At 36.0% G+C, this 25116-nt stretch overlaps 1 protein-coding gene across 3 annotated transcripts in view; it reads left to right on the plus strand.

Moving 5' to 3' along the window:
- Window positions 1-837: 837 nt before the first annotated feature.
- Window positions 838-25116, plus strand: part of LOC118265916 (membralin) — a 97815-nt gene continuing 73536 nt past the window's right edge. The window contains exons 1-7 of one of the 3 annotated variants that reach the window (XM_035579198.2): window positions 838-1027; window positions 1397-1946; window positions 3330-3621; window positions 8133-8172; window positions 9814-10048; window positions 10398-10488; window positions 18591-18648. In XM_035579198.2, coding sequence (XP_035435091.2) covers window positions 1468-1946; window positions 3330-3621; window positions 8133-8172; window positions 9814-10048; window positions 10398-10488; window positions 18591-18648 — 1195 coding nt within the window. In that variant the 5' untranslated portion in view covers window positions 838-1027; window positions 1397-1467. Of the gene's footprint in view, window positions 1028-1077; window positions 1229-1396; window positions 1947-3329; window positions 3622-8132; window positions 8173-9813; window positions 10049-10397; window positions 10489-18590; window positions 18649-25116 lie in introns of those variants that run through there. The other 2 variants (XM_050694720.1, XM_035579199.2) reach the window with 2 other exon arrangements.

Genomic DNA, 25116 nt, shown 5'->3' on the forward strand with positions numbered 1-25116 from the left:
TGAATAAGCGAAGTTGGCCTCAAGCAGATGGAAGATGATTTGGTCCATACACGATTAGGTACCCTATTCTAGTAAAAGTATTTGTAAGTATGTAAAATCTAACAAAGACGATTTTTGGTTTCGTAGTTTCGTCTTAGGTAACGTCCTACGCCACACTGGTATTATTTTCCTTTATTTAGGATTTTTAGATGAGGTAACTGATGAGCTACATAGGTACTGCACACACCTACATAGTTTTCGGTTCCCGCGTTGGGAAATAAACTAGTGCTAATGGAGTCCGGTCCCGACAGAAGAATATGAGAGTCACTTTGGTAAAATAATGTCTGCTTATTATCTGGAAAAACATAATAACGAACTATTCTTATCCATCATTCTCTTCATCTTTGTAAAGAAAAGTTAGTTAGTTACTTACTTAAATTCCCTCAGCGAGAACATACAAGAGTAGTGTTTAGCTTAGGCGTTATTATTTAAAATGTAAAACAAATTGTGGATGGATATAAAGAAGTAACACAACTAGAACATAGTTAATTGTACCTGGTTAGTTCCAAACTAGGATGTTAGAAACACACCGTTCAGCGCCATCTAGCAGATATACCTCGAAGTTGTTAAAAAGTAGTATTAAAAATGGACAGACACGGATACTTTTTTGCGGTTCTTCCATGCAAAATACAGTCTAGACAATAGTTGTTTCTTTTATCATTAATATTAGTTTAAAAAGTACCTATTTATGAATTCGATCAAATTAATATTTTTTTATAATCTGTGTCAATCATAAACAAAATAACTAAATCTTTGAACGCATCAAACTCAGCAACTTTATGAACGAATGCCTTCTACGTCAAATGACAAGTTGTCATGTCAAGATTTTGACAGTTTTCATTTTTATTTATCTCGTAATTATCAAATAGAAAGTGAATTGCGAGTTTATGAAATAATTTTGAGAATAATTAATGGTAGAAAACAACAGGATATACATAAAAAATAGTGATCATATATCGGTCATACAGTTTTTGACCTAAGTTCAGGGGTACGTATGATAATAAGTTACCCACTTACTTTTACTCTTTGGCCTAAAATTATTGATACTACACTCATTCACTTGTTATTTAGTGCTTATCGCCCATATTGCAGCGATTGTTTTTGCACACTATTTGGTCCCGATGTTTATTTATATTGAGGTTTTTGGTCCACATGTCTGATGATATGATTCGCGTGCGATTCCCTTGCTGTATGTATAATTCACGCGACAAATGGCCTATTAATTATTAATCTGATGTGTCTATACATCAATACAGTTAGTTTATTTGGCAACATTTGTATGGGTGTCCTCTAACTTTGACATTATACTAGAGGTTAAATTCTCGTTTTTAATTTGAGTTTAAACTTTCACTTGCAGGTAATAAGAATGTTGTAGCTATAACAAGTTGACGGAAGAACTGGGTGAAAATATAGTAACAATAACAAGGTATGAGTGCCGGTGGGCCACAGATAATGAACAACTTGCCACCTGGAGTCAATGTGGACAACAACTTGTTGCCCGGAGGTCCCATAATAAACCCGACAATGAATAGAAATAGGAACAATAACCAGAATCCCTTGTTTAATATGAGGGAGAGGTTATTTCATGCATTATTTTTTAAATTTGCTTTAGCCTATGCTCGGACATTTCCGAGGCCACTGCGGAGATTCTTTGAGTTCCTTGTGCTTTTGAAGGCGCTGGTCGCCTTCTTCGTTCTTGCATATATTCATATAGCATTTTCAAGAACTCCTACAACATGTTTGAATCATGTGAAGGACTCGTGGCCTAGGGACGGCATTTTGAGAGTGGAGATACTAAGGAACCCGGCCCAGGACTATACAGTTGAACAGAGTTATGCTAAGGAGAGGAAATTGAAAAAGGATAAAGAGGAATTGAATTCTATGTTAGGGATGCTGGCGACAGAAGGGTAAGATAATAAAATACTCTACTAATTTCTCTAAGATATCTTAAGTAAATAAATCACTATGAGAATATACAATTTACTTTTTAAAAATATTTCTACTGACAATGAGGAAATAACAGGGTCACATATTGTTTAGAATTATTATAATTTATTTAACAACATGTAGACAATGACAGGCATTTTAGCAGTAACAACAATATTGTCTACTTGTTACAAAGAGGTTTAGGAATTAGGTTTTATTTAATAGATTTCTATTACAAAATAGTGTTTAATTGAAATGAGTATGTATGTGAATGATATGCTGTTCAAGTGGTGCCATAATGTATTTACATGTATGCATGATTATTGTTATTAGATTAGACAAAACATTAATTGCTATTGTGTTTTGTTTACATTTTGTGGTATGGTTATAGCAAAAATGGGTAAATAATCAGATTTAGGAAAGACTTTATAAGGGTTAAAATACAGGTTTTAATTTGTTAATGTGATATAGAGCCATTAATTGTGTCTTTTAGTGCTTGCATTTTGATTTCATATAAATAATTGTGATATTCTTAGCTACGCTCAAACAATTAAAATAATAATAATTAATGTAAGTGTCTTACTACTAGAAAAAATAACACCATTCACAGATCCAAAACAAGTTTAAAATTTAATAACTGTTTTATCCTCAGTTTTTCTATTTATTTTTTAAATTAAATCTTACATTTCCCGCCCCAATTCAGCAATCGTAATACATTTGAATTCACATTGGAATTTCACTGTAAATAGAAACTGTTTTTTTTATTTATGAGAATTAGTTTGAGCCATAATTAATGTAAGTAGAGGACTGTGTTAATTAAATCAACACTAACGTCACTTAAGTAAAATAAATAAGTCGATTTTGATTGATACTTCGTCGTAACTGGATAGACAATGTATTAGGTAATTTATTACACCATATTTTTTACTGAAATTATTTGTAAGTTGCTCAGGATGTTTTATATACAGGTATAAGTATGTTTTGTCCTCTTAGTGATAATCAAACTACTTAAACATTGTGTAGACATTCTCGTTAGTAAAATTTTATCAAAATTTGTCCAAACACACATACAATACTCATTTATATTCACACCTTCGATTCAATGTCAGTATGATAATAACTTCTCTTTTAATAAAACAATGAATTTTCATACCCTATTACTATTTGACTTTCCTTAAGAATTTTTTATCTATTTACTACCAAAATAAATACTTTCCAACCAAGTTTTTACTACCATTATGACTTAATATTCCTTTCCATGCTTACTTAAGTAAACCGACTTCCAACTCTACATAGTGTTCTTTAAAAATGTACTTTAATGTAATTATAATGTAAATACCAATATTGCTTGCTTACTATTCCAGGTTCATTAACATTGAATCGTCTACAAATGACGAGGTTGACGACGATGATTATATTCGCGATGGAACTGACTACGGTAACATTACAAGGGTACACGATGACACTGAGGGATCCTCTCCTGATAAAGTTATTGAGACTACGTCTGTTAAACCTGATGGAGGAGGAACGAGTGAGGAGGTGGACCTCAATGCAACGATAGTCTCTGGAGCAGATATTGTAGAACATTCTGCCTCATTATGGGAAGGAATTATGGGCCTTGTTGAAGATATAGACAGAGAGTCAAAACTGGTTGATGTGAGTATTTTTTCTTAATTATTCTTGTGTTATAAAAAACTTAATTATCTTGTGTGAATTTCCTGTTTTTTTTCTCGTTAGATTTGAATTTCGATTGCGTGTTCTAAAAATTTGAATACAATTAGCTGCGTCAATATTTTTACGAGTTTAGCTTGTACCTACGTAGATTAACTTGTGTTTTTAATTATCGTGTGGATTTAATGGCTGTTATGTGCCAGATATTAGTTATGATGAGTCGAGAGAAAAAATTGTCGCTATGCGCATGACCAACATTACTTTACCTTTTAAGAAAGATTCTCAAGACAATAGAAATATAACGGAAAATATTTCTTTATTGTCTACTAAGAGTAACCATAACAAGATGTTTTGTTTTTTTTCCTCTCTATTCTCGTAGTCTGGTATGTTATCGCATTGTTATATTATCGTCTGTCTGTAATATTATTATGATATCGCAAGGTCGTCCGCATAACTGTCGATGAACTGTCATCATCAATAGCCTACATCACTCACTGCTGACCAAAGGCCTCTTATCACACGGAGAAAGGTTGAGCATTAATCCCTACCCTTGCTCAATGTGGGTTGGTGATTTTAAACTTATACTTAGAAATTAAAAGCCCAGGTTTGCTCACCAGGTTTCCCTTCAGTCTGTCAGTGGTGTCTAAATAATCTTGTCAAAATTCACAGTTGATTATAATTACGTAGTCCGCATAGGCCTGGTTTGACAATATACTTATTCCCAATTTATTTGTTACAAAGTCGGATAGATAATGACATCATAGTAAAAAGTAAAAATACTATACTATACAGCGGGCCCAAAAGGGCCCATAGTTAGTTGGTACATAATACTGTTTTAAAACTGTAGACCAACTGTAGTACACTAGGGATGCATGAAAGTGATTTTAAGTATTTTTCAGTACACCATTGCCTATCCTATCTGAGGCTGGAATATCCCGCACGGGACGTTGTCACATAGTAGTAAACTAGTGGCCTGTCCCGACTTCACGTGGATACTATTACATGACTTTTTCTCGACATTGTCACTTTTTTTTCATACAAAGCTTTTCAAGACAATAAAGAGCATACATACATTTTGATACAGTACAGTCGTTTCATATACCTACCACTTACAAACATTCTTGTGATTCATACTTCTTTATACAGCTATTAAATTGCCTGCAGTATTAAATTTGGATTTGTTTACTCTGTGTGTGAGTGCAATGACCTCAGGTGTACATGGTGATCCGCGATTATATTTGTTGTGGCTGTCCAATCTTATCAAGTAGGTAGCTTGTGGCTGTGAATGACCTGTTTTCTAGTGTCTCGTTTTTCTTATAATTTTATTTCTGTAGTTCAATACTCTGGTGTCTATATGATGAGTTTAACAGATGTGATTTAATATGAGATGATGCATTTTAAATCTAAGCAGAGGTACTGTAGAGATACAGATTTAGGGTGCTTTTCCACCAGATATGTCCTTTGTAGCTAGGCTACGAACCTATAATAGCTAAGCTGTGATCATAGTATGACCGTTTCAACTGATACTAGGCTATGTAGTTGTGCGAGGAAGATGCGCAGCTCGAGTACGCAATTTATCGATAGTAAGGAAGCCATCTTTCCATATAAAAAACGTAGCTTAGCTGAGTCTGTTTCAACCGGTGCTAAGCTATGTGTACCAATAAATATGATTTGTGGAAGCCAAACGCATCCCTCGCATGACGCCAGTTATACTGCTTGCTCGCGTCATGCGAGGCGATCCGCATCTCTACTGGAAAAGCACCCTTCATCAACGAGAAATAGTTGCTAAGTTGCAAATAATTATATTTTCAACATTATTACAAAATAAAAACCACTCTTCACGAAAAGCTTCTATCCCTATTAAAATAATTGGAATTACCCACTAGCGTTTAGTAGCAAGCAATTCCAATAGATAGTAGAAATGAACCTATTAAGTTCAACCTCTATATAACCCTTTGGCTAATGACAGACTGTTTGTAATTGCAAAAATGAAAAATTAATTCAATTCAATTACGAACGTCAGATGACCGCTAGATATTATTTAGAAAAACTAACTTTGAGACATAAGTATGTTTGATTAAGAACCAGTTTTGAATAATAAGATTTGCGCTTAGATGAAGTCCTTTGCTTGTTTAGGTAAATGTCTGTGGAATGTCTAATCTACCTATTGTTTGAATAATATCGTTATTGCTCTGTACCTACATTTGAAACTCGGGGAATTTCTCATGTGAGATTTGTGTGAATAAAGTTAACGTGGGTACAACGTAATATCATCTTAAGACGTACTTACTTTTCCTACTGGCTAAATAATACGTACTATCCTGTAACTTTGAATTCAAAAGATCTTTGAACTCGATCACGGTGCTCAATATCATTGCTTGTGTTAATAATCTCGACTCGACAATGATGATCAAGCTCACTTTGAAAGTTTGAATTGACAGTTACAGAATAGCCTGGTAATGCTCTAAACTGAAAATACGCCAAAATATCCATCTGTTACGGCGCTTTTCCACCTGAGATGAGCTATGCTACGTTGCTGTGAATGTGTTTGGTTTCCTCCAATCATATTTACCACTGGTGGAAATGGAAGCTATGTTTTTTGTATGAAAAGATGCGTGCTGTGGATACGTGCTATGGATGGCTTCCCTACTATCGATACATTGCATACTCGAGCTGCGCATCTTACTTGTACAGCTACATAGCATAGTATTAGTGGAAACGGTCACATAGTTTTACAGCTTAGCTATTACATCTTCCTAACATAGCAACATAGCACACCTCTAGTGGAAAAGCACCAGGCTAGCAGAAGATCAATGACGAATGATCAGTAGAAAAACTAACACTGAATACATGAATACTTTGTATTAATTATGCACTACCTAATAAGTCAGTACACTGCACTTCGAAACAGCACGGGAGAAACGACGCAAGAACAAGAATTTAATTTGATTATGCATTTGTTAACATGATAATTGATAACGTTTTAGATTTCTTATCGATTAAGTGGTTAATAATGCCTTAGACTTAAATATAATTGTGCGTGTTGATAATGGGCTTAATGTAAGACTATTAATTGCACGCGTGATAATGCCTATGTAGTCTGGGTAGTAGATGTATATTATATGTACGGTCGTACGTATATAGGCAGTGCGTATACGTGCATTTCGAATACAATTGTATATTATATACCTACAATGCGTTCATGTGCATTTCGAATATATTCAACCTGATTATGTTTCACCCGCTGTTCCTTTTAATCATAGCGTATTTGTTTATAGCATATAGTTTGCCTTGTTAATTGGACTATCCGACATTAATTCAATTAGAATCAGTAGTTCCAGAGTTTAGCGTTTTCAAACAAACAAACAAACTTTAGTCTAACCAAAAGTAACAAAAGGAGATGGCAGCATGAACTCGTTGTCTATGAAAAGGATTGGCCACAGAAACTGCATAGAGATGAGTGGAAGGAGGATAGGCCTTTGCCCTGCAGTGGGACGACCATGGCTGAAAATAAAATTAAAGTAACAGAACAAAAGTATAGACAACCTCAATTCTACAATTTCAAGTTATAGATCCCTAAAATATATTTACTTATACATACATACAATATAAGAATCCAGATGTCATCTATATCTTTGCAAAAATTTATCGAAATCGGTTCAGTTATATAGGCGTGAAAGCGTTGCAAACTGGTTTTCGCATATGTTGGTTGGTTGAAGTGAATGAATTGGTTGTCTTTAAAGATGTTTTTAATGAAATCTGTTAACTGTTTATCGGACGTTCACCGTTTTTATAAAGAGTTGTAAAAAGCTTAAGTTGTTACCTACTTCAAATCACCGTTAAAATATGATTGGGATGGAAATAATTAACTATGGATACTTTGCATAATATACAAATTAATAACATCATTATGAGACTAATAACTCGTATAAGTTTTATTTTTGTCGTAAATTACTTGTGATTTTGTGATTAACTTGTCTGTCTCTCAAAGTCTCAAACCATAGTTTTTAATTTATTTGTGTAAGTAATAGAAGATTAAAATTTTTTTTTTTTTCGTAAATTAAGGAAAAATATGAAGCACTAGCTTCTACCAGCAGCTACATCTATGTGTTATTTCAGTCCATAATCAACCGCTGTTCCAAATTTCATCCCGATCTCTTCAGCCGTTTTGACGTGAAAGAGTAACAAACATCGATACTCACAAACTTTCGCATTGATAATTTTAGTAGGGCATATTTTGTAATTTTACGGTATCAAGCAAAAGGTACAAGTCACAAGACAGTAGATAATTGATGTGGAAGAGATGCAGTGAGACCCACTCTTAAAATTATTTTGCTTTGACTGGGTATACACTATTCTTAATTTTTATTGTCTAACTGATGGATTAAATAGATAAATCTTTTATTAATCACATACTACCGTCTCTTCTATAGTGAACTAGGTAGATTATATATCCCAGAAAAAAGTATCTTAATTTGTGTAATTTTCTGTTTCAGGAATCTCTGGAAGAGTCTGCTTCCAATGACTCTTCTAAAGGTGTGTATTGAACATTATTTATTTAATGAATCCTTATTTAATTTGATAGAAACATATAATATGTAACATAATTGGTTAAAGAGTGAGCATTACATTGTACCTAGGTACCTATATACCCCCCCGTGGCTCTGCTTATCCCTTCACGGAATAAAAAGCGTGCACAAATTAATTATGGGATAAGTACTCATATTAAACGTGTGTTTATATTACACATTGACTTAATACAAAATAATTACTAGCTACTTCCCAAGGTTTTGATCTTAGCGAGATGTTTTAAAGCCATCCAACAATAAATGCACTATCCGACATAACAATAATCATTGAAATCGGACCAGTAGTTCCGGAGATTAGTGCATTTAAACAAACAAACAAACGAACTCTTCGACTGTAAAGCTGAAGAGTTTTTAATATATTTATAAATACTAGTGGTCGCCTAGTGGCCGAAATTCGACCATATATGATTTAATTTACAATACCACTTAACGTACGTTGAAGGATAATTTTTATTTAATTCAAACTCTTTTGTAAAACTCTTTTCATATGAGACGTGAGAATATCATCGCAATGTCTATCGATTTTGACGTTTTGTCAAATACGATCAGATACTATGCATGTGTGTGTAATGTTTTATTTATTGATTTAATGTACTTTATAAGCATTATTTTTGAAAAATATTAGCGCTATGCACCTCTCCTACACATAAACTATAAGTGTACCAAATTTTATGCTCCTACGTCCGCGCAATTATCGTAAAAAGTGGTCCAAAGTTTTTGCATCACGTATTAATATATAGATATATTAATATTACAGATATAGATATAAATTTTGACTACTATATTCTGTTTATTCAAATAATATGCAGCTTAGCTAATGAAATCTTAAGCAATGTGTTTATATGTGAGTGAGTTCTAAGTTACAACTGAACATTGAAAGGCTTCGTTTGACGTAAAACCTAATAAGCTTATTGTAATCCACTCGAATGGCAGCATTCGTTAATTATATGCGTAGCGTTATAATATCAATGAGTACTGTTTACAGATATGTGAAAAGAGTAAATATACCAAAAATAGTATTGATTCCTATTTCCGTGCGAGAATGTAAATAATAATAATCTTAGACCTTACTGATCCGGAGCTGTGGTCTGCATAGTGGGTTACTAGGGTTCTGGCCGGGCTCTGCATAGCGGGTTACCGGGGCTCCGCAAAGCAGGTGTAGCAACGGGGTGGTTTTTAGTCAGTAAGATTCTGACATTCCCTCTTGCCTCGCTGAGGCGAGAGAAGCATTGAATGATTTTCCCCCTCAAAAAACAAGAGTGACAGTCCCTCTCGCCTCGCCCAAGGTGGGAAAATTCATTGGCTTATTTTGCCCCCTTAAAAAAATACCTGATACTATTTTTAAATTATAGATCAAACCCCAGTTTGACAGAACACTCTGTCAGAGTCGAAAGAGTAGATAGATTATCACTATCTTCTAATATTTTTAGGAAGAATAAAGGTCCTATTTTTCCCACCATTAACAAACAAACAAAAATATATTTATCCCCAATTTGTACAAAAAACTTAAACTGATCCTATAAAATTATTAGTCTAGGTAGATTTTAATACGCTTAACATAATTAACTATTTCTTTGTTCAATTCCAGATGAGGACTATATTCTCGAATACTCCTTGGAGTACGGTTTCCTTCGCCTCTCTCCAAGCGCGCGCCTTCGCCTCAAGATCCCCGTGAAGATAGTCACGCTAGACCCACAGCGGGACGAGTGCTTCGGAGATCCCTTCTCGCGGTTCGTGCTCGACGAGTTCCTGGGGTACGATGACTTGCTCATGGCATCCATCAAGACCTTGGCTGAGCAGGAAGATAACAAGGGGTATTTGAGGTATGTACTTTCGGCTTGGATTGGGATGAATTTTGACTTCACTCATTCTTTGTCGGGTGATGTTTGGGTGCGTTGGATAGTATTAACGACTTTTTGTCTGTTTGTTCCGGCTAATATCTGAAATGGCTGGACCGATTTTGACGGGACTTTAATTGTCCGGTAGCTGATGGACTAAGCAGTAATTTAGGCTACTTTTATTATTTACAGTCTGTAATACAGGCGAGCGAAGCCACAAGCTATAGCTAGTATTATTATAAAATTGTGATTATGTTTGCTTTTTACAAACAGCAAGCAGAATTTTTAATATAATTTTTAAATAATAATTCTTGTTTCTTCCATTTCATTATAGGAATGTCATCACCGGCGAGCATTATCGCTTCGTGTCGATGCTTACTGCCCGCAGTTCATACATTGCCGCTTTCTTCATAATGCTAGTGTTTGTAAGTATTGCATTTGTTTTTATAAACATAAATAATACATATCAGCAATTATGATATAACAATGGGAATAGAGAGAGGATTTCTCTCTATATCTATATGGAATGTTATTCAATGTCTGAAGTAAAATGACCTTACAATTATGTACCATAGTATTTTAATATACAGCATTGATTAAGTATAATCGTATATAGAAATGTGTTAATAGAACTATGTATTTCTCGGAAGACCTGGCCCTTGGCTCACTTCACCAAATGAAAATTTTACTACACGTCGCTGCAAAGCGCCATCTATATTGTGATTTTGGATACTATTGCCCCTTGTAACTTGTGCGGACTGTTTGTTAATCTAGTTCACTCATTTCTACTTCTTATTTGATGATGTTTCATAATAATGTTATTTTTTATCAACTTACTATTTTTCGTATTATATTATAACGCCGTATGTATTTGACGATATTCATAGTTTTGTCAGCGCCATCTAGTGGGCAGTAGCAGAAACTGAACACTTCTTTCTCTCAACTTACCCTGCTTACTAAATTACCACGGTTCTTTTGACCCCCTAGCGTCGAGTAGACGAACAAAATGTTATGTTAAAATAGAAGTTCCCTATAAAACTAGGAGATGGCGTGTTTATAAAGTAATGGTCTTTGACCAACACTTATTTTAATTTAAGTAGCTTTGGTCTATCTTTTATACAATCTTTATAGGATTGTGGTTGGCAGTCACTTTTTTAACCGATATTTATCAGACTATTCTCTAAAAGTCTACTGCTGGACTAGGGACCTCCGATGATTAAAATTGTTTGTTATAATCTCCACGCTTGGCAAGCGGATTGGAGATCGCAGTTTCAAAGGTTCAAGTTTATCAAAAAGCGAAGTACTATCTAGTACTATCTTGTCTTATGTGTAGTGCCTTAGTTCAGCTCTTACCACAATTATAGGAAGAGTAGGGGCTGTAGAAGGTGGTGGCAATTTTTTTTTGTCAATGAAACAGATACATGTTATATTTTAATCCTTAAGAAAAGGTGTCACTTCCCACTGCATTTGACAAAGACATTAGAGATCAATTAATAGGTTATCGCGAGGCGCGGTCCCAACGCCACTAAAATCAAGGCTCTCTCGCCGAGTTACAGTTATTGCTCTTTTACGGCCCTTTCAAAGTTTATTACGGTTCCAAATTCTGACGCTCGACGCTCACTACCTTGCTTGATGTTTGTTTTCCAAAACTCCTTTTACGTGAATAGCCAGTTTTGTGCTTTCGAAGTCACGTGATGTGGGAAGTTTGCGTTGCATTCATGATTCAACTGTTCAACTGAATTGATGCTCGTGAATTGTTGGTTTCAAGTGTTCGGCACTTTATTTCTGTTGTATGTTTTGATGGGTTTGATGTAACTATTATAGTTATTAGTAGTTCTTGTCTAAATAAGAATTCTATGGTCGGACAGCGTCTATTGCTGAATATGGTCAAATGACTTGAGCTGTGTTAGTTAGATCTAAAAAAATGCACATTGATTGTGTCAATTCATTCAAATGTGACGTACTATAGTATTTATTTCACTAAGTATATAATAGCACTAGTTACTAAGTACACAATAATAGTTATTGACTGAAAAGTAAATCAGTCTAAAACAGAAATACAATAGCTTCTTGAAGAAGTAAAACTTCTTCCATTTCTTCGAAGTAAACTAGGTATTTTAAAATAATAAAGTAATATGATCACGGCATAAAACTCGGCTAGTTATGAGTGGTTCGTAATAAAAGACGAAAGCAAGCCCTAGTAATCCGTTTTGCTCGGATTACTTGCACGAGTTGTGCAAACTAAACGGGCAGATGATGCCATTGCAATACAATGAATAAAACTACTTCTAAAATTCTTCCTAGGGATTAAGATTTTATCTTCAATACTTTGTGAAGCTTGTGAAGGTTTCTAGTTTCAGTTGTATGATGATCATCAAGATGCATTTTTAAGCTTTAATGAACTACACAAATGTATATTGGTTTTGTCTGTTTATGAAAATAAAAACATGTCCAAAAGACACGCCGTAACTATAGAATACTAGAGTGGGTGTCATTGGTTAGAATCAGCTCTATAATATTTTGAAGAGCATTTTTGCTAAATTAGCTAAAACGTGCTTACGTGTAGGTATTCTTCGTCTCTTGAACTTTTTGACCGACACGAATAGCGTGCTTGCGATCTCTTACTAATGGTCCATTAATTGTTCATAAATGAATTTAATCGACTCTGGTTATTTTTTGGGCATTCTCCTTTGGTTTCTCTCTTGATCTAGAATAATGTTTACTCTCTCTCTTTTTCTTTATCTCCCTTTTCATATTATGTCAGTTATATTTGAAACGCAGTAAAGCGTATTGTAATAAACTGCAGTATTTTAATAACAACTTACTACGGAAAAAAGTTTCATTAAGTCAAAGCTTACTAAAGCGAGCATTTATTTATTAAAAGAAATATCTCGCAGTTGCAGAGTATACTTCGTTCAAATAAGATATTATACTGATATGTAATATTTACGTGTTCTATAGCAGAGAGAATTCGCTGCATGTTTGTCAGATGCCAAAGATACCTCGCATTTATGAGATACCTCGTGTTTCTTGTGTGAATCAGGGTGTTTTTACACCAGAGATGAGGCTATGCTACATTGCTGTGGATGCGTTGGGCTTCCACCAATTATATTTATTGGTACACATAACATTGACATTGGAAAGCTAAGTTATGTTTTTTATATGGAAAGATGCGTGCAATGGATATGTGATACATCATATAACATCTTCGTAGCATAACTACATAGCACATCTCTGATGAAAAAGCACCTTCAGGCACCTCAAGATTTTTGTTTGTGCGGTGTAACAGAGTCGCTAATGATTCTGGTGGTTCTGAGACTTTCATATTCGATCTTGATTATTTTTTAAAACTGAAATGGACTCTTCTTATAATTTTGTCTTCTTCTTCTCTTTCTGATTGGTCGACTCGAATAAACCAACCAATCAGGGCGCCGAAGGCGCTCTCGTTTCGATTATACTGTAATTAATTGGTAGCAAATAGTAGTAACTTACAGCTCACACTTACATCTTCAAAAGTAAAAACAAGTTATTTTAGTAACTTTAATAGGGCGAGTTTTCTTCGCAAATACTTTTAAGGCATCTTGTGTCAAAGTTTTTTTTTGTTGTATAAATACTGGTTCCCCCTTTTTCTTATAGGTAACTTTGAATGTTATTTTCATAATATACGTAAGGAGTTTCTTAATTGGTGTACCGTAAAACATGGCAACTTTACCATATTTTGGAACAAAAATCGAAATATATTTTTAACCATAAGACGCATAGAAACCAAAACTATATATTTAGAATTGTAGTCTATCTGGCTCACTTTACCGTAATCGTCATTATATACAAACGCTTACTTTAGCCGTAGTAAAGAAAAAACAACATGGGTAAAGATACCAAATTTTTGGCAACTTTACCTACGCGCCGTATTCATCGTGTATTGCATATTAAAGAGTTGTTGAGGTACAGAGGGCTTCATCTAGGACCTCTTCGTATTATAATGCAAACAATATGAGGAAATCTATAAAGATAACGGCTACACAGACAGTCGGGAAAGTTGCCACGGGTTTCATCGTAATTTACATACAAATAATTTGTTACGCTCGGGGTTGTCAAAAAATGAGAATTATTTTTATGACATGTATATTTAAAAAAAAATATAAACCTTAAACCTAAAGTAAAAAAAAAGCATAAATATTGTTCCCTTTTAAACTAAATTAAGTTCTAAAATTTTAAGTATTTATGTTTAAAATTGTAAAAAAAGGCTACAAAATAATGTTTAATCTTTTGACTTTTTAATTTTTTGACTTCACTATCTCCGTAGCTAATTTTAACATTACTTTCGTATACTTTTTACCCGACTGCCAAGGAAGGGTTATGTTTTTCGCGCGTATCTTGTATGTATGAGCCTAATATTCTTTATTACCTCATTTCTTCGAAACGGATTGATGGATTTCAACAATCAGGGCATCGTTGGATTCGTCTTAATTACCCAAGTGTTCTTAGATATGTGACGTAAAACAAAAAACAAAATGGCGGCCGTGAGGCGCCCTAGAGAGAAGTAAAAAAAATAAAAAAAATATATTTGCTACAATATGGGTATCAAATTAAAGAGCTCATCGTGAGGATTCCAAAATGGTATATCACTGACATATAGAAAAAAAAAACTATGTGCAATTAGGTTCTTTATTATCCAAACTAAATATAGGTACTCGTATAGGTACTACGCGACGCGATTGACTAGCGGTTTCTGAACTGTCGTTTCGTGTCGCGGGTGAAATCTTGAGAAACACATAGCCGTATTATAACTAACTAAAAAGTGTTAAATAAAAATAAATAAATTAAAAAAATTAAAGTTTTTTATATTGTCTAACTCCGAGTTATCTGCGGTTTTGTTTCATGTGAGCCATTTTGGCTCTAAAACAAAAGGTATTATTAAATACATTATAACTTATCATCCAGGATATTCACTATTATGCTGGGAAATTTAGGTATTTGAAAATGGTTACATACACACAAACAAGAAAAAAACATTTATTGCCAACCCTAACTGTAGGTAAAGTTGCCACAAAGCAGGCCGTGGCAACTTTACCTTACCTGTGTCAACATTACCGAAGCGATTATTTATCAATAAATTAAAGAAAAAGCAATTGCTGACATTACAACAGTAATCCCAACTATATTATACATTCAAGATCAAAATTTCACTCACCTGTGACATATAATTAAGGCTCTGTGAGCACAATTTAGGAACTACTAACTTTTAGCACATTTTCACGCACTACACTGTGACGGCCATTACTGGCATAATAGCAGTCTTGCGTCTACGCAAAATATAGTAAATATTTCCTTTTAATGTCTAAAAAATACTACTATTACAAAACAGAATTCTAGTGGGTAGATTTTTAGATAAATGAGTTTATACTGAATACCTATAGTATGGTAAAGTTGCCAAGGGTCTGGTAAAGTTGCCATAGTTTACCGGTACTTCAAGAGTTTTAGTGTTTTGTTCGTGTACACATTGTTTTGCACCTTCTATTTCTGCTCAACCGCTTTTTCTGGAACCTGTATATTTTTTTTCATAAATGTTTTATATTCTCGATCATTAGTGTAATAGGCTTTATGTATCGCCTAGGTTATTAAATAAGCAGATAAAAAAAATTAAACTTGTTTTAGAACTATTATATATGCTTTTAACGAAGCTGTATCTTTTGATCCTTTCGTTTACTACTAAGTCAATCACCGAACTATCTCTGTACTGAACCAGTTTTTATTTTCTTACTTGCATCCAAAATAACTTGTTCAACTGTCCAAAATCAACAGCTAGGAGTCCTTTTAAAATCATATAATGAATGTTCACACAAGCCATAGGTACATTAGCATTAACGAGCCAACCATATCATATTAATATTGATTTCAATTATTTGCCAATGTGTGCGTATCACTATCAGTATTATGTGTGACAAGTTACATGCAATATACGTTTCGGAAACTAATTCCGCAGGCGAACGTCACTAGTCAGAGAAATTGCATTAATCAATTGTCAAACGACACACGTATTGCCTAACATATACATACACATATATCTAGTTACATAGTATGCATTGTCAAAGCTCAAAGTGGATTGGGAACGTTGCATTCGAGATATGTATTAATGTCAGTCAGGACCATGCGTATCTGGACGGTGAAAAGTTTTCTTAACTTGATTTACTATTGCTGTGTTGCCTAAATTCGGATGGACATGGGTTCGAAGCAAATAAGTTGAAGAGGAATACTCATACGGTCACCTGTGGCGTTAGTTTGATTAATTGATTCCAAATAATGTAGTTTGTCTGGTGGAGCTTTTTTTTTTTTTTTTTTTTTTAGGGTGGAAAATCATCCAATGACTTCTCCCGCCTTGAGCGAGGCGAGAGGGAGTGTCAGACTCTTACTGACTAAAAACCACCCCGTTCCTACTCCTGCCCGTCGAGCCGGAGCCCCGGTAAACCCGCTAGGTTGTCCGCAGCTCCGGATTAGGCATCAGCCCTACTGGGCCCCATCTGTGGTGGTCTGATGGCTCTTTGAGGCGCGCGCAAAACGCGACGCGCCGCACGCACGGGTCTGGTTCTGGTCGGGCGGCGAGCTACCCTTGCTCGTCGTCCGCAGACCCGCACTTACGGTGGCCGGAGATCGTCGCGCGATCCCCGACGCCCGGAGTGTCTCTCGCGACGGCTGGGGCGTGAAGAGGTTCGTTCTCTCACGCGCCCCGCCTCCTCCTTAGCTAGCATGACTGCTTCGCAGAAGGAGGAGACGGCATCCCAGTCCCCCTCGCTCCGCACCATGGCTTGTATCAGTGCCGGACGCGAGAGGGTGCCGTCGCCGACCACATCCCTGAGGGCACGGCGGTGCTCAGCCCACGCAGGGCAGACCGCAAGCGTATGTTCCACCGTGTCCTCCGGGCGGTCTTCGCAGTGATGACACCCGGGCGTTTCCTCCCGCCCAATCAGAAACAGGAACCTACCGAAGCTTCCATGTCCGGTAAGCACCTGCGTCAGGCGGTAGGTGAGGACGCCGTGGCGCCTCTCTAGCCACTCCTCAAAGAGGGGACTTACCGCTGCAATGACAGCGAGCCCAGTCTGGTGGAGCTGTGGTTAAGGTTAGCTGCAGTTTCATACAGATTTGTGTTAAAAAAAAACAGTGCAATTATGCGACCTGATTGATAATGTCGGTGTAACAAATAGTTATTTGTTTGATGTTGATGCCACTACCTAGTTACTAAGTCAGAAGACAATACGAATGAAAATCGAGAACATTTGACTCCTAATTAACTTCACGTAACTAATCAGAGAAATTATGCTCACGACCGAAAGTTACTCCAATATTATTATTGTAGGCATCGGAACTATGGAATACCTAGCGTACGGTACACACCCTCCAAATGGTACACGCTAAAGTTGTAGCGTTACTAAAGCTTCGCCAAGGTAAATCCGAAACGTACAATTCCATAGCCGAACTTCGGAGCAGGAACAATGAAGCATTTGTCGGAACTCGCGTTTGATCGATCACTGTTGGGACCTATAATAAAAGCAGAAGCCGGAGCATTAACCACTATGCCTTTTAATATTAACTGTGGTAGACGATCGATGTGAGCCGCTCTTTACTTTACGGCGCCCGTAAAAACTAACAGCTCGGTGGGAGGATTACGTCCGGCCCATTGCGTTGTGGCAACAGCACGGTCCAGCGCGCCGTCACACTGCACCGTCCGGACGAAAATAGTTCGGTACTCGCCCGGTACTAACTTTTCCCTTATAAAAATTAAATTAAAACCGAATCCTATCTGGGCAGAGGTTTTTGGAGTGGTTGGACAGATTTTACGACTAAACATGAGGGCTTAGAAATATGACAAGTGGTGTGTATCATGGAACTGTAATCAGAATTGGTAACCGTTTTCACGATGTGATCAAGTAATTGGCGGAGTATGTGATCTGACCGAACTAGCAGCACGAGTAGTACCTACGTACCTAAAGGTAGTTGGTCCCGTCCCTGAGGCCGCTATCAATCTTTTCGCCACATCATTTGCTCCCCGCACCGCTTCGCCGCGATTGAATTTCATTAACGAAACGCTTAGTGCAGATTGAATCCATTTAAGTAACAGTGGGTTTGGCCCTCCTAAATGTACCCTTATGCAGTAACATTGTATACGATTGAAAGCTAAAGGAATTTTCAATTTTATGTTACATTTTATTAACAACGTACAGTTTGTGGCTCGGACACGATACTTTGTTGGACCTCTGCGAACATTTATGGACTGCTCTTTCACTTAACAGCAAGGCTTACATATTGGGGAGTCGACTTCAAGTGATAAAGTTCTACAAAGTTATTCAAGAAAACATGCTCCATTCCAGAATTAGAATATACAGTAATTTAACCAAATACGGTTTTCATTTAATATTCTGTTTGGATAAAGTATGAATGTTTTTTCATAACTTCTTGAAAAAACATCTCAAAGAGAAAGATTCGTTTGACTGTGTATAGCGATGTTTCTGAACATTCCTTCTTTTTGCAGACGGTGTCCATATCCATGCTGCTTCGGTACGCTCACCATCAGATCTTCGTGTTCATCGGTAAGCTTTAATTAATAACATTTGTTTTATTTTGTTTTTCCTTTGAGCAAACACGAGATTCATACTACGGCGGTTTTACAGAGCTAGGAAATGAGTAGCCGTAGTAGGGTATCACATATTTCTCGTACTAATGAATGCAGAGTACGTAACGTACAGATGTCGATGTCGTCTTTAATTCACAAAGTAAATCTACGCTGCAATTAGATGTTGCGAAGATGAATTCAGTGAAAAATTGTGGAGCCGTGAGCCGGCTCAGACAAACTCTTTGTAATAACAATAATTGCGAATAGCGCCCGCGGCCGCGACCCACCCCTCCTGTGTAAAAAAATACCGACTCGGATTTACCTAGCCAATCCCCCCGTCCTCCACTTTGATCTGTCGACAATTAGCTAGATAGATAATTTGTTTCTTTCTGTATTCTTCGCGCCGCCACTTGCGTAGTGTTTCAATACGATGATTGTTTTAAAATCTTTTTTAAATCTGCTTTCCTCGGAAATGAAAAATCGTAATTTTCTCCCACCGTCGCCTTTGTTTGTTATTAAATTCGCAGAAGATTTCCGATGCTGCTTTTATTTATTTTATTTAGTAAATAGACGGGCTTTTGTGGGAGTAATTGTATTGCAAATGACTTCGGAGAATTAATTAGGTACAGCAGTGATATGTGATGTTCATTAGTGATATCCGGGAATCATGGTACGATGATTTCTTATTAATGTATATGTACAACTAATGCTGGTAGTAAATATTGGGAGCATTATATTTTTTACTGTAAGAAATAAACGTTATGATTCTTGAATGAGTATACAAGACTGATGACTGTTGAAGCGAAAAAGGTATCTAAAATTCGTAGCAATTGGCGTTCCATTGTGTTTGCCTACTCCCATGGGAGACAGGCTAGAGATTATGTATGTATGTATACAAACACCAGAAAATAATAAACACCACCAAAATCCAGACTGTGAATGATTTCCAGCCTTGGTTCCATGATCTTTGGCCAAAATAGAACGTTAACGTAATAATTTTCGGATCTAGGAAACGCATTTAGACATCGACAAAGGTATCCGCGTTCCACCTATAAGGGACACCTTTTATCATTTTTGTATAGAACCCCAAGAGTAAAATAAGATTTGTATCTAAAGGAGCTCTTAGTACGAGTTTGTAGAATAAACTATTCAACTCGCAATATCAGATAAGGGTAAATCTGTTCAATGGGATCCAGTTGGTCTCTATGACGACTCATCCCCGCGTTCTGGCGACTAGAGTTGTACCTGCGGTACGCTTCCACGATCCTATTTTAATATTTTTTGAAAATGTACCATATTTTATTATCTTTGTTAAGATTTTGTGCTGCTTTGAAGTTAAAATGTGGTTTCTTTTTGATTTTGATTCTTAACTGTAGCTCATTTCATAAGGTATTACTTACGTGTTGATAACATATCACACTAGGATTATAAATGTGAAAGTTTGTTTGTTTTAATGTTTGTCCGTCATTCACGCTGAAACTACTAACTACTACTACTACAGACAGGGTTTGACTTGAATGAAAAAAATAAAAGTGCACAGGTTGTGCGATATGCTTTATAATAGTTCTGTTATTTATATGCCGAGTGTTAGCTATTCACCTATACTAATAACGTTTATATACGTGTATTATAAAGATACCTGTTTATAAAGTAAATTTCTAACTACTTCTTTATAATAATCAATGCTTCGATTCTACTCGCATTTCAATACAATCGATTTGGCACATCTCGCATACATTTTCCACGCACTAACCACAAATATACAAAAGAGTTTTAAGTTGTAACAAAGAAGGTTTTAACACAACACAAACTGTGTGGACCACACTTCAAGCTGCTTATCGGATGAATAAAAAGATATTTTTAGGTCGTGATTCCGTTGTGTGCGATCCGGTACGTATGGGCGTGCGGACGCTCCGAGTCTTAGAGGATTACACCTTGTGCACCGACACAAACGTATTTCTATCCTCTGTTAGAAGCCCTGTGAGGTTACCATATTGGAAAATGTTTTTGAAATATCTACGCTTTTGATTCTGATACTCTTGTGTTTGATACCTGTTCGTGGAATAGGTTTAGTTTTGTTATCCTTTGGATTACTTGTTTTCGATGCTTTTGTGAAAATATTGAGAGACTAAAGCGTACCATATTTTCAACTTATTCGTAGAAATATTCAAACGGCAACTTTATAAGTAATCTTATTTTAATTAAATGGAAAACATGTTAAACTCAACATATCACGTCTAGTAATCTATATATATAAAACTCTTCCGTTACTGAGTGACTGACTGACTGACAGACAACGCACAGTCGAAACTACTGGTCGTAGACAGCTGAAATTTGGAATGTAGGTTCCTTGGGATATGTAGGGGAGCACTAAGAAAGGATTTTTGGAAATTCAACCCCCAAGGGGGGAAAAGGGGTAAAAACGTTTCTATGAAAAATCTTATTCCTTGGGTTTATAAACTTGAAACTTGGCATGAACACGTACATAGGCAAGTAAATATGTTTGACATTATAAGTTTTTTCAAACTACCCTCCAATCGTGATTTAGGGGGTGCGATTGGGTGACTGATTTATTAACGCACAGCCGAAACCGCTCGGTATAGGAGTCTGAGATTTTGAACAGAGGTTCCTTTAGTAACATAAGTGAGCACTAAGAAGGGATTTTTGAAATGTCAACCCCCAAGGGGGGGAAACGGGATAAACTGAGCCGGGGCTGCGGGAAAGTTCTAACGAGATACCGTGGCCCCGGAACGCAAAGGGCAACTGAAGGAACGAGGGGTGGGTTTAGTCTGTAAAAGTCTGACACTCCCTTCCGTTCCACCCAGAGCGGGAGAGGTCATTTGATGATTTCCCATCCTTAAAAAAAAAGACTTTGTATGACAACTTTCAGTCGTCTCTTTAACATACATAATAACATACATAATTATGTACATACATGCATAACATTAATAACATCACGCCTTTAAATCCCTATTTTGTGTTAACACTACCCATACAAACAGCTAAAAGGAAACAAGTGAAGAGACGTCCGCATCCATTTTCACCTAAATTCTTAACGTTAATGAGATTTACTTTTTATTATCAGGTCAACCTAATAGCCTCACATGTACGTATACCTTCGTAAGAATTTTCTTTCAACTCCTAACCGTTGAGGAGTTGTACCTTCCATCATCAGCTCATTCACATGGGATGATGACTATCAGATGCAAATACTTAAACAGATCTATGAAATTGTCAAAAACGTAATTGCCTGTAAATTTGAGGTTTGCCCTTGATTTCCCTGGAATACCATCATCAGATCCTGACTAGGTAACAACGGGACCAACTTGAAAGTATACTCTACCGGAAGGTGGAAGAAAAAGCCCTGTCGAGATCATTAAAAAACGCTATATATAACCGAATTACACGTGGGCGAAGCCGCGGGCGGAAAGCTAGTCATAATTATAAAACAAGCGATAAAAAGCCCTAACACATACATAATAGTGCTCAATTTATTTCTATATCGAAATTCATACCTGAATATTGATTTGATAGCACGCGTAATGAGCAGATATTATGGAATACGTATTACTGACAAACAGAGGTCGGATGTTAAACGTAACCACGTACCTATGTACGTAGGTACATAATACCGACGTACATGCATAGTATGTAGGCGTGCAATGGAATGCAGGATTACGGCTTTTCCACCAGAGATGCTATGTAGCTATACTACGAAGATATAATAGCTAAGCTGTAAAGCTATGTGACCGTTTCCACTGATACAAAGCTATGTAGCTGTGGGTAACAATATCCTAAATATTGAAGATTCGATAACTCCCGTTTTTCTATTGCAGTTACTATTGTTCTCATCATTTTATCAATTTCTCGTAGTTTTATTTCGTATTTTCAGTTTATTCCGTTCAGTAGATTGGAACAGCGCAATAATACGTCTAGATTGTTTACATTTGATTACCCTTAAAGCCTTTGGAGTGGAAGATACAGGACGTAACCGTTAAAATATATAAGTTATTGCATTCATTTCTTCCCACTTCATTGTTATCTGTATATGTTAATTATTATGTTATCGGCTTACTCACGTAATGTTTTGACGAGGAACTCGACTAGTTTCAAGCCATGCTAGAGGTTGTTGTGTTACCTTATTCGACCTCCTCAACCTCTAGCATGGCTTGAAACTATACCTAATGCGCTCTAACAAGGTGCGGCTGACAGATTCAGTAACGTTTCGTATCACTCTTGAAAGTTGCTGCGATTTAAAAATTATGCCTTAATATTTTAGCGGTATCACATTCGTATTATGTTAAATCATTCGGATGCGTAGTTAATTAAATTAAAACCAACCGGAATGTTCTAGTATTCAATTAAAATCTAATGAAATGAAAAATAAATTAAAGTGTTATGCGTATAACGTAAAGCCATAGTCGTGTTTAGTGATGGGATGTACGGCTACGATGGATAGGTAGTCGATGTTTTTTTAGAATAAAAAACGAAAATCGTGCGTCGTTCAATTATCATTCTTAAAAAACCTTTAATTATGTGGGTAAATCCACTGTAGACGCGGCTCTCTCTGCCCAAACCACAGTGACATTATCTGAGCAGAAATATGTAGTAGGCATTTTTCTAGACATTTCCGGCGCCATTGATAATGCGTGGTGGTACTATTCCAACATATACAAACTAATATATCCTTTTTTTCTTCACGGTTCTGTAAAACTGTAACTCTGAAACACCTCAGGGCTCGGTCATAAAATATTTATTTTGACAAGTATATACACGTAGTTAGACTGCAAAACAAAATAACACACACATTTAATAAAAAAATTCAAGAGAATTAAATGTATGCTGCGAGTATCGATAGCGATAAAAAAAGATTTTTCTAATGTCCATCCCTAAAGAGAGACGTCAACGTCATACTGGCATCTGTCAGCCGCACCTTGTTAGAGCGCATTAGGTATAGTCGATTTCCACGTCAAAACATTACGTGAGTAGGCCGATAACATAATAATTAATTTAGTATATGTTATTGGTAATGCGAGCAGAATGTATAAAACAGTTATAGAATCCTATGTAGTAAGTTAACTGTCTTTTAGATAAACTTTATAGCAATAAGCACCTATGTACTTGATTTGCGGGAGAAAATAGTTGTCCAAAATATTGTAATAATGAGCGTAATCCCACAAAAGTAGTCCTTTTTTCACTTTCTGCTTCGTCGGCGGTGGTATTTCCGAACCGATACAACATTCAAACCTTCAAGAAAATAGCGTATTCCTTTTTAAAAGACTGGCAGTGCACCTGTTTCTCCTCTGGTGTTGCGGGTGGTCCCCATGGGCGGCGCTGATCGCTTACCATCAGGTGACCCGCCTGTTCGTTTGCCCGCTATTCCATAAAAAAACACTCCAAAGTAAAGTTATAACCAAATTATCTATTAGCACATGAAATGATACCACAAAACGTTTGACCACATTTTAGCAAATCAGATTATCCATTATAACAGCGGTTTAATAGCAGAACAACTGTTTATCATTATTATTATGTTATGATATATAACCTAAAAAGGATTGATTATTAAATTCGACACTAATGCCATTAATGCGGTACTGTCTAAATGTATTAATATAATGACCATCCAATTATCGATACATTTTGCATAGGTATCTATACGAATTAACGTCACTATTCCTCTGTGAGATCGACTAGTGTTGGCCACATCTAATTTAATTGTCGATTATCGAATAATGAAGTTGGATATTATTAGAATTTGATTGTTTTACTGTGTTAGGTATAAATAAATGTTGATTTTATTGTAAAAACGTCACATTATTACTTAGTTCTAAGAAATTGTACCCACTCACATATTTAAACTATTTTATATGATACTAGCTACTTCCGCGCGGTTTCACCCGCTCTGCTCGGTTCCTATTGATCATAGCGTGATGATTTATAGCCTATAACCTTCCTCGGTAAATGCGCTATCCAACACAAAAAGAATTATTCAAATCGGACCAGTAGTTCCTGAGATTAGCGCGTTCAAACAAACAAACAAACAAACAAACTCTTCAGCTTTATAATATTAGTATTAGTATAGATATGTGATATGGAAAACCGATAACGAATCAAATTTCAACCGCTTAAAACTAAACTTTGGTGCTGCAGTACACTTATCTCCCTTTTGTAATTGACTTCTTAATCAATAGGGAACTTATCAAAAAGACAGAATGCAGCAAGTCTTCCTGCTTCTGATTGACTCACCTCAATTAATACTAAGGGATCAGGGCTTTACGGGAAAAAGGCTTAAACATTTGCATAATTAAATATCGGAATTAAGTCGACTCTCCCGTCAAGATAATTAAGTGTTCTATGAACAAGTCCGCGGATATTTTTTCACAATCTTTTATACGAAAATTTTCAGGTATTTTAGATGTTTCGCAATTGTCGAAAGCTTAAA

Source organism: Spodoptera frugiperda, chromosome 7, assembly GCF_023101765.2.
Source record: "Spodoptera frugiperda isolate SF20-4 chromosome 7, AGI-APGP_CSIRO_Sfru_2.0, whole genome shotgun sequence".
Taxonomy (NCBI): domain Eukaryota; kingdom Metazoa; phylum Arthropoda; class Insecta; order Lepidoptera; family Noctuidae; genus Spodoptera; species Spodoptera frugiperda.